General features: G+C 47.6%; 2 protein-coding genes across 2 annotated transcripts; both read left to right on the forward strand.

The window, feature by feature from the left end:
* The first annotated feature begins 3,115 nt into the window (after positions 1-3,115).
* Positions 3,116-3,926, forward strand: LOC123134029 (Bowman-Birk type proteinase inhibitor B5-like). Its single transcript, XM_044553393.1, has 2 exons — positions 3,116-3,334; positions 3,467-3,926. Exons 1-2 carry the CDS (start codon positions 3,259-3,261, stop codon positions 3,661-3,663), a joined length of 273 nt encoding a protein of 90 aa, XP_044409328.1. The 5' UTR covers positions 3,116-3,258; the 3' UTR covers positions 3,664-3,926.
* Positions 3,927-6,776: 2,850 nt separating this feature from the next.
* LOC123093117 (Bowman-Birk type proteinase inhibitor B6-like) lies at positions 6,777-7,544 on the forward strand. The gene is made up of 2 exons (XM_044515024.1): positions 6,777-6,923; positions 7,058-7,544. The coding sequence occupies exons 1-2, from the start codon at positions 6,848-6,850 to the stop codon at positions 7,252-7,254; spliced, it is 273 nt and encodes a 90-aa protein (XP_044370959.1). The 5' UTR covers positions 6,777-6,847; the 3' UTR covers positions 7,255-7,544.
* Positions 7,545-9,527: the final 1,983 nt, after the last annotated feature.

Here is a 9,527-nt window from a genome sequence, read left to right on the forward strand (position 1 = left end):
AGTGACATGATATGGCCAATATCATATAGCTCCTTTGATCTCCATCTTCGGGGCTCCATGATCATCTTCGTCACCGGCATGACACCATGATCTCCATCATCATGATCTCCATCATCGTGTCTTCATGAAGTTGTCACGCCAATGACTACTTCTACTTTTATGGCTAACGCGTTTAGCAATAAAGTAAAGTAATTTACATGGCGTTCTTCAATGACACGCAGGTCATACAAATAAAAAAGACAACTCCTATGGCTCCTGCCGGTTGTCATACTCATCGACATGCAAGTCGTGATTCCTATTACAAGAACATGATCTCATACATCACAATATATCATTCATCATTCATCACAACTTCTGGCCATATCACATCACATGACAATTGCTGCAAAAACAAGTTAGACGTCCTCTAATTGTTGTTGCATCTTTTACGTGGCTGCAATTGGGTTCTAGCAAGAACGTTTTCTTACCTACGAATAACCACAACGTGATTTTGTCAACTTCTATTTACCCTTCATAAGGACCCTTTTCGTCGAATCCGCTCCAACTAAAGTGGGAGAGACAGACACCCGCTAGCCACCTTATGCAACTAGTGCATGTCAAGCGGTGGAACCTGTCTCACGTAAGCGTACGTGTAAGGTCGGTCCGGGCCGCTTCATCCCACAATACCGCTGAAGCAAAATAAGACTAGTAGCGGCAAGCAAGTTGACAAGATCTACGCCCACAACAAAATTGTGTTCCACTCGTGCTATAGAGAACTACGCATAGACCTAGCTCTGATGCCACTGTTGGGGAACGTTGCAGAAAATAAAAAATTTCCTACGGTTTCACCAAGATCCATCTATGAGTTCATCTAAGCAATGAGTGATATGAGTGCATCTACATACCTTTGTAGATCGCAAGCGGAAGCGTTCAAGAGAACGGGGATGACGGATTCGTACTCGTCGTGATCCAAATCACCGATGACCAAGTGCCGAACGGACAGCACCTCCGCGTTCAACACGCGTACGGAGCGGATGACGTCTCCTCCTTCTTGATCCAGCAAGGGGGAAGGAGAGATTGAGGAAGAAGGCTCCAGCAGCAGCACGACGGCGTGGTGATGGTGGAGAGGCAGTACTCCAACAGGGCTTCGCCAAGCACTTAACGAAGGAGGAGAGGTGTTGGGGAGGGGAGGGGCTATGCCTTGGATGTTATGTGCAGCCCTCCCCTCGCCCCTCTATTTATAGGGGAAGGGGGAAGGGGGCCGGCCCCCTCGAGATGAGATCTAGAGGGGGGGGCGGCCAAGGGAGGGGGCTTGCCCCCCAAGCAAGGGGGGCGCCCCCACTAGGGTTCCCCCCCAACCCTAGGCGCATGGGCCCAAGGGGGGCAGCCCTCCAGGGGCTATTTCCCTGCCCCCTACGGCCCATGAGGCCCTCCGAGAGGGGTGGCCCCTCCCGGTGGACCCCCCGGAACCCCTCCGGTGGCCCCGGTACAATACCGATATGCCCCCGAAACTTTCCGGTGACCGTATGACAACTTCCCATATATAAATCTTTACCTCCGGACCATTTTGGAACTCCTCGTGACGTCCGGGATCTCATCCGGGACTCCGAACAACATTCAGTAATCACATACAAGTCTTCCTAATAACCCTAGCGTCACCGAACCTTAAGTGTGTAGACCCTACGGGTTCGGGAGACATGCAGACATGACCGAGACAGCTCTTCAGTCAATAACCAACAGCGGGATCTGGATACCCATGTTGGCTCCCACATACTCCTCAATGATCTCATCGGATGAACCACGATGTCGAGGATTCAAACAACCCCGTATACTATTCCCTTTGTCAGACGGTATGTTACTTGCCCGAGATACGATCGTCGGTATCCCAATACCTCATTCAATCTCGTTGCCGGCAAGTCACTTTACTCGTATCGTAATGCATGATCCCGTGACCAGACACCTGGTCACTTTGAGCTCATTATGATGATGCACTACCGAGTGGGCCCAGTCATACCTCTCCGTAATACGGAGTGACAAATCCCAGTCTCGATCCGTGTCAACCCAACAGACACTTTCGGAGATATCTGTAGTGCACCTTTATAGTCACCCAGTTACGTTGTGACGTTTGGTACACCCAAAGCACTCCTACGGTATCCGGGAGTTACACGATCTCATGGTTTAAGGAAAAGATACTTGACACTGGAAAAGCTCTAGCAAAACGAACTACACGATCTTGTGTTATGCTTAGGATTGGGTCTTGTCCATCATATCATTCTCCTAATGATGTGATCCCGTTGTCAACGACATCCAATGTCTATAGTCAGGAAACCATGACTATCCGTTGACCAACGAGCTAGTCAACTAGAGGCTTTCTAGGGGCGTATTGTGGTCTATGTATTCACACGTGTATTACGATTTCCGGATAATACAATTATAGCATGAATAAAAGACAAGTATCATGAACAAGGAAATATAATAATAATCCTTTTATTATTGCCTCTAGGGCATATTTCCAACAAGCGTTGCAAGCGGAGCTCGCGGTTTCAGATCGATTGCAAGCCAGCTGATAGGGAAGCCAAGCTAGCTAGCTCGTGTTTGTGCATCAAGCTAGCTCGCGTGTGGTGGCCGGGATTTCAACGATCCAACAATTGGGGACCTAATTGCGTTTTTGTTTTGATCAGATGGATTTATCTGTAAATGTTAGGGACCTGTTTGTTGTAGATATATTTGTGATGCTTTATTTTTTTAGTGCGTCTGCTGGACCGTTGCGCGCCGTCCGGTACGCGCTATATTTTTGTGCGTCTGCTGGACTGAATCTGCCATGGCGCGCTAAAATTACTAAAATGACGCTGTAAAATTATTTTAGCGCGTTGCTTTTTTGGGCGTCTGTTGAAGATGCTCTAACAGCATGCAAGAGAGAGTAAGAACAAAGCTCTGTCCTCGCAGATTTCTGTGGTCGAAAGCCACAGAACCACAATCAAAATATTTCAAGAAAATTTAAGTCAGTCTTGGATTTGTCCTACAAGTGTAATAATTGCCCTGTGCGGATATGTCATGTGGAACACAAATGTGTGCAGTGGTGCCCCCATGTGTCTCAAACTTTATCATCCCGCTCATGATGGCATGCATGCATGCAAAGCAGATTGCCAAGTAAGGTGCCAAATCTGCACCTATAAATAGAGGTGCTACGAGCTCTGGCGAACAACAACTACAACATAGCTTTACACACAACCATAAGACAGAAGTGAGAGAGCTTTGCGGCAAACCATAGAAGCAACCATGAAGAACACCAAGCTCGTGGCGATCCTTGTCCTCCAGGCCATCATGGTCATGGGAATCCTCGCACACGTGAATGGTTGGTGGTTGTTCATGCTTGTTTATTCTATTTGTTTCCCTGACAGATTGAATGCCCTTCTGTGATTACATTGAGTCTTATTATATCTTATGTGATTAACTAATTGTGATGTCATGCCATGCATGTGTGCAGCCGATTACTTCCCGAAGTGCTGCAACAACTGCAGGTCCTTCTCGGGGGTCGACGTCTGCGACGACGCACACCCCCAGTGCCCCAAGGGCTGCTCGGCCTGCCGCGTGGTGACGCCGAGCCCTCACAAGACGTTCCGGTGCGCCGACATGAAGAGCACCGTCGACGGCACCTGCGGCGGGCCATGCAAGAAGCACTGATCCGTTCAGGGCTTCAGGCTCAGACGTGGTGTGCCGTCTAAAATAAAGCTCAGATGATGAGCCAGCTTGTCACAGTGTTTGTGCGTGCCTGTGGCTCCACCTTGCATACCGACAATACATACGCTGTTGTCGGTCGTCGTTGTTTCATCACCGTCATTGTTCTTCGTTTTAATTTCTTCTTCAAGAGTTGTCTGTTGTTGCTCGCCTTTCAGGTGCCTGTTGTATCATCCGCGAATAAAAACGTGTGTTGGTTGTGTGTCTCAGCTTAAAATGCCTTTGGTCATGTCACGCCATTTTCTTAGGGACATGGCTTTAATATCTTTCTACTTGTCTGCACTGTAGAGAACTCTTATTGTCCTACTATTCTCTCTCCCAAAATTCGAAATTTTTGGCTGCCAAATTGTCTGTAACATTCAGAGTGCTCAGACTATTGGTAGATCTACCCTCTTGGTCCCAATGCATACATATATGTGCCAAATAATAAATTTATTGTGTCTACTTTAAGTCTATATATAAGGAAATGCGTAAAGAAATACAGAACGTAATTGTTCACGTGTGTCGCCCTTGAGAAGGTATGAGAATCATCCCCACCACCCCTGCCCCTAGCCCCAGGTCTCTCGCTCGTTCCATTGGCGGCAACAATCCATTGCAAACTCGATGTCGGGAGGTAGGCTGGATGCCGGCTGCTTATAGATCCAAATGAGTAAGAGCATCTACAGTCGGGCGTCTCAAACCTTTCTCAAACGCCCGGACGACCGTCGCAAACTGGCTTCAAACACTGACCGGCACCCTCATATCCAACCCAAAAATGTGGCGGATATGGGGGCGTCTTGGCATGCCCGGGACAGCCCGCCACATCGGACCCGGCCGACGTTGGCCCACCCGATCGCACATACATTCGTCCTCATCCGCTCGCCGAAGCAAATCCTAGCCACTTCACTCCACTCTCCAATGGTCTTGCCGGATTTACTGAGTCCGGCTGTAGATGCTCTAATAAGAGGCCAGGGTGCTCACCAATGCAACTTACTCCTTTACTTTGGTAAATATCATCAATTAAATATATCGTGTGATGTAGACATGTAGTTAATATGGATGCAAGCCATTTTCTTCTTGGAAGACATTGCAACGATCCGTGGAGTGTTTTTACCTTGCATTTTACATGTTACAGTGCCTATTCTTTGCGGCAGAAATTTACCATGGCTCGATGGTGTCTGCACTTGTTGCCAGCCACCTGTGCCTTCTATAGCCGTAGTACGTACTCCGTACAAGTTTTGCATGTGGTACTGGGCTCGTCATCATGGCTTGATGCAATCTCAAGCTCACGTGGAAGTAGTGGCCGCCTGGCCGGCCATGCGACATTTTCCCTTTCTTTAGCAAAGGCTATGCGACATTGACTGGCTCAGTGATGCCGTTTCTATCATGCAAGGGGCAACTTCTTCTATCACACAAGGGCCAAGTTCTGTGCGTACAAATAGAACGTGAAAGCTGTGTGTTTACAACTGCAGTAATTTGCGCCCGTGCAATCTGCACTGCAGTACGCGACAGCAGGTCCTGAAGCTCCCACGCGAGTAGTATGTTTTTTCTCGCTGGTGAACACTTTTACCAATTGAAGACCGTGTTCTGGTTTAAGAAGAACATGGAAGATCGTTTGATTTGCTGCAAAGGGAGTCGTATGCCTATTTTTCTTGTCGGTGACCTGGCTTTAGTAAGGTTTGTCCCTTTGTTATCGCCCCAAAGAAAAAGACTGTAGCCCTTGGTGGTTTAGTTTATAGAAGAAACACATGAGCCACACAGTGCTAAGTCCAGGACTCGAACACTGGTGGGCAGCGAACACGCCCGTGCTGCTAAACACACGTGCGACACTTGGTTCTCCTAATTTGAATTTGATACACAAAGTTACAAGCCATGTGTATCCTTTTAGCGCATTATTTCTCTACCATGGCGTGCCTATCTATATACCTTCACAGTCCATATTAATCTTATGAAATGTGGCGGTGACGTGACGCGGAGACAAGTAAGGGGTGAGTAAAGTGGCGGTGGTAGATATGTGAAGATAGTAGCCGTGTAGACCTGATGTGTATTGGAAAGGGAATTGTTCATGTCAAACGAAACCGAGGTAACTCTATAAAGTGATAAGGAACTTTTTTGAACATTAGTAAGGCAGCTCTTTATTCATGTCACAGAGTCATTGCATACAATGTCCTGGATGCGACCAGGAGTAATATCACGGATGAGAGAGTAAGAACAAAGCTCACTCCTCCTAGACTTCCTAATCCCAAGCCATAGAAGCAAAGTCAAAATATTTCAAAAAAGAAAAGGTAAACTTCTTAATGTACAGACACGTATTTCATATTTACCCTGTCACACCTATTAGTTCAATAGCAGTGATCCGCCTCGTTTTTGTTGGCCACCTATTAGATCCAAAGAAGCATAGGCTAGTTGTGAGAGAGTATGTAGTATAACGAGTCTATTTATGAGGTAATTTTTTTAGTGAATAATGAAAATGTGCTAGCTTTTGAAGTAAGAAAACTTTATGATTATATGTAGGTTATTAATGAAATGTGTTTGTGGTACTTAGGTTGAGTGAGGTTTTCTTTTGTCTAAGTCGATGATGCTAGCGGTCCGATGTAATCTCAATACACTTATCCATGCATGACACGTAGGAAAGCTCAATGTGTTGACTTAGACATTAAAGAATCTCAAAAAACTTATAATCAGAAACACGCTTAAACTTTACATGTATCCATTTGGTCCAGGTATGTCCTATACTCAAGGAGGCGAGAGGTGGTGCATGAGCTATGTGCATGATACATTTGAAGATCGTGTTCCAAGTGTCTTCACCAAATACAGATGGAGATGTTTTTGAAAGGTTATAGATGAAGACATAACAATTAGCTTGGCCTAGATTTGGCCTACAAGTCGAATGATTGCCAATTTGCATGTCCATTGAACATGTGAAAAAAATATGTGTATAGTGGTGCACGTTGTGTGTCGAACTTTATCATCCCACTCACCCAGTTGATGGCACGCGGGCATGGTAGATTGGAAAGTAAGGCGCCAAATCTGCACCTATAAATAGAGGTGCTACTAACTCTGGCCAACAACAGCAATTACAACATAGTATTCCACTCACAACCTAAAGAGATAAGTGAGAGAGATTTGCTCGAAAACCTTAAAATCAACCATGAAGAACACCAAGCTCGTGGCGATCCTTGTCCTCCAGGCCATCCTGGTCATGGGAATCCTCCCACACATGAATGGTTCGTAGTTGTTCATGCTTCTTTATTCTATTTGTTTCCTTTAAAAAGTTTGATTGCCTTTTTGCAATTCCATTGATGTCTTATATATCTTATAAGTGATTACTAACATGATACCATGCTATGTGTGCGTGCAGCCAACTACTTCCCCAAGTGTTGTGACAAATGCAGGTCATTCTCGGGGGTCGATGTATGTGACGACGCCCATCCTCAGTGCCCCAAGGGCTGCTCCACATGCCGCGCGGTGCAGACAGGCCGTGTCAAGATGTTCCGGTGTGCCAACATGCGCTCCACCATCAATGGCACGTGCGGCCCACGTTGCAAAAAGAACTAACCAGTTCAACTCAGATCACAAGACTTGTTCCGCTAATAAGAGAAGCTCATATAAGATGAGAATTGTCACCGTATTTATGCGTACATGTGGCCTCACAATGCACGCTGACAATGCATCGAGTAATAAGAATGCCAGTGATCCTCCCGGTTCCTCAGCCGTTTGGGATTCCTGGCCGTTGGATCGGCGGGCTTGATCGGATCTGGGCCGTCGGATCGACCCCTAGAGCGACCGCGTCCGTCGGATCAAAAAAAGTTACTGCTGGAATGAATAGTTACTACCGTTTCGTGCCACCGCGCGTAATTAGTCTGCCCCGCCGGGGGCATTTTCGTCATTTCGCCTGCAGGTGTATAAAACTTGACCACCCGCGTGGAGATGACCTAGCCCGCACTCGCGCCCCCTCCCTCGTCCTCGCGGCCCCGCCCGCATCGCCCCGCCCTCTCCCCTCCTTCTCCCGCCGGCATTGCCGCCGCCCCGCCCGCATCGCCGCCGCCCTTTCCTCTCCCTCTCCCTCCCTCAGTCCTCGCCGCCCCGCCTGCGTTCTTCCCCATCCGCTGCCGCCTGCGTTCTTCCCCATCCGCCGCCGCCGCCCCCATCCTCCGCCCCCAGCTGCACCTAGCCGTCGCTCCTCCCGCACAGCTGCACTCGCACCGCCCCCTTCCCCTTCCTCTCGCCTCACCTCTCTTTCCTTCCAAATCTCCTCCCGGCCTCGCCTCTTCCTTCCTTCTCCTCCGGCGCCTCCTCCCCGTTGGCTCCTTCTTGCCCCTCCTCCGTCGGTCCTCCTTCTCCTACGTCACCCGGAGGGGTGCAGCTGCCGCTTGCGTTGTAGCTCCGCCTACGAGCTCGCGCGCCTGATCCGACGGCAGTAAGGGGCCGCGGCAGCCGCCGCACAGCCTGGCGACCAGGAGCTCCCCGGCGTGGTTCCCTGGATGGAGGGATGCTTCCTCCGTCACTGCCTTCTCCGTGCCGACGCCATCAGTAGTGGCGGCGGTCGGGCTGATGCGATGCGACTGCAAGCTCGTCGTGAGAGCAGCGGCAACGATGAGCTCACCACTCCTTCGTGTTGCGCCTGCTAGACCTCCAGGTGCATCTCTCCCCCCTCCCCCTCTCCCTCCCTAGAGAATCTGGACCTGGAGATTTCAAACTACTGAGCATGGAATAGAAAACCCTAGCAATTTGGTGTGGTGTTCATAGAGAGGCAGATCCAGCTTTGCATTTTTTTCTCATGATGTTGTGTTCTTCAATTTTGCATTTTGTGAATAGGTTAGAATTGAGGGGTTGGGTAGAACTAGATGTGTCCTAGGTATCTGCACAGTAGTTTTTGTTGCCTTCCTTAGCTTGTTGGGTACCTGTTTATTTTCTGTTTAGGAGGACCGATTTGTCGTGAGGTTGTATCCTTCCTCAAGGAATTTTTTGTTCCTATCTGATACTAGCAGACAAATTGGTTGCAGGGTAGCCAGGGTAGGTCTTTCTGCATATGCATTTGAATATGAGATGTCTCAAGATTGTTGGTCTACTTCTTTTGGTCTTATACTGACTCTGTCTTTGGTCAGGACAACTTTGAACAACTTGTGTGTCCCTCTCAGATTCCTACAGAAGAAAGGATACATTTTCTTTTCTATTGGATGGACAACAAAATAACCACAACAATAGGTCTATCAGGTAATTGGCCATCTGTCTTTATCCATGTGTAGTTAGAACTTATATGTCAGATTGTGCAAACCACCTCGATTGTCATCTAAATATTATCACGATCTTTCTTTTTTTGTTTAGCCTAGCAAAGGTCAAATTGCTTCTTCTTTTCAAAAAGTAATTTCTGATGTTTGGAGTTTGTGCCTCCAGGATCTTGGGCTTCTACTAATCTTTTTTGAACTTTGTTAATTTTGTCAGAAGAAGCAGGAGCGAAGCAAAGGCAGGATTCCATGGTGAGTTTGGAGTTTACCCTCTGTTGAAATTGGCTCTCATGCGAGCGGCGACCTTTTCTTAGCCATGGTGAGTTTGAGGCTTACCCTCTGTTCTTGCTAGCCAAAATTGGTTTCTCACTGAATAATGTTAATCACACTGTACTCAAGAATACAAAGGAAGCTACCCAAATGTGATAGATCCTACTCTTCGGCAGCTTAAATTTAAAGATGTAGTAGCTGAACAAGACTAGGATCATGTTTATGATGCATTTTCCATCGATACAGAGGTATGAATCATTGAATCCTATGATTGACATTGTAAAAACTCTCAGTGAGCAGCCTACCTCCTGAATTAATAGTGAGAAGCCATAT

Source organism: Triticum aestivum, chromosome 1B, assembly GCF_018294505.1.
Source record: "Triticum aestivum cultivar Chinese Spring chromosome 1B, IWGSC CS RefSeq v2.1, whole genome shotgun sequence".
Lineage (NCBI taxonomy): Eukaryota > Viridiplantae > Streptophyta > Magnoliopsida > Poales > Poaceae > Triticum > Triticum aestivum.

What these genes read in the sequence shown, in the direction of transcription:
- LOC123134029 (XM_044553393.1), top strand. Translation starts at nt 3,259, where the DNA reads ATGAAGAACACCAAGCTCGTGGCGATCCTTGTCCTCCAGGCCATCATG. An exon ending in AATCCTCGCACACGTGAATG is followed by an intron (nt 3,335 to 3,466) that starts GTTGGTGGTTGT and finishes GCATGTGTGCAG; the next exon opens with CCGATTACTTCCCGAAGTGC.
- LOC123093117 (XM_044515024.1), top strand. Translation starts at nt 6,848, where the DNA reads ATGAAGAACACCAAGCTCGTGGCGATCCTTGTCCTCCAGGCCATCCTG. An exon ending in AATCCTCCCACACATGAATG is followed by an intron (nt 6,924 to 7,057) that starts GTTCGTAGTTGT and finishes GTGTGCGTGCAG; the next exon opens with CCAACTACTTCCCCAAGTGT.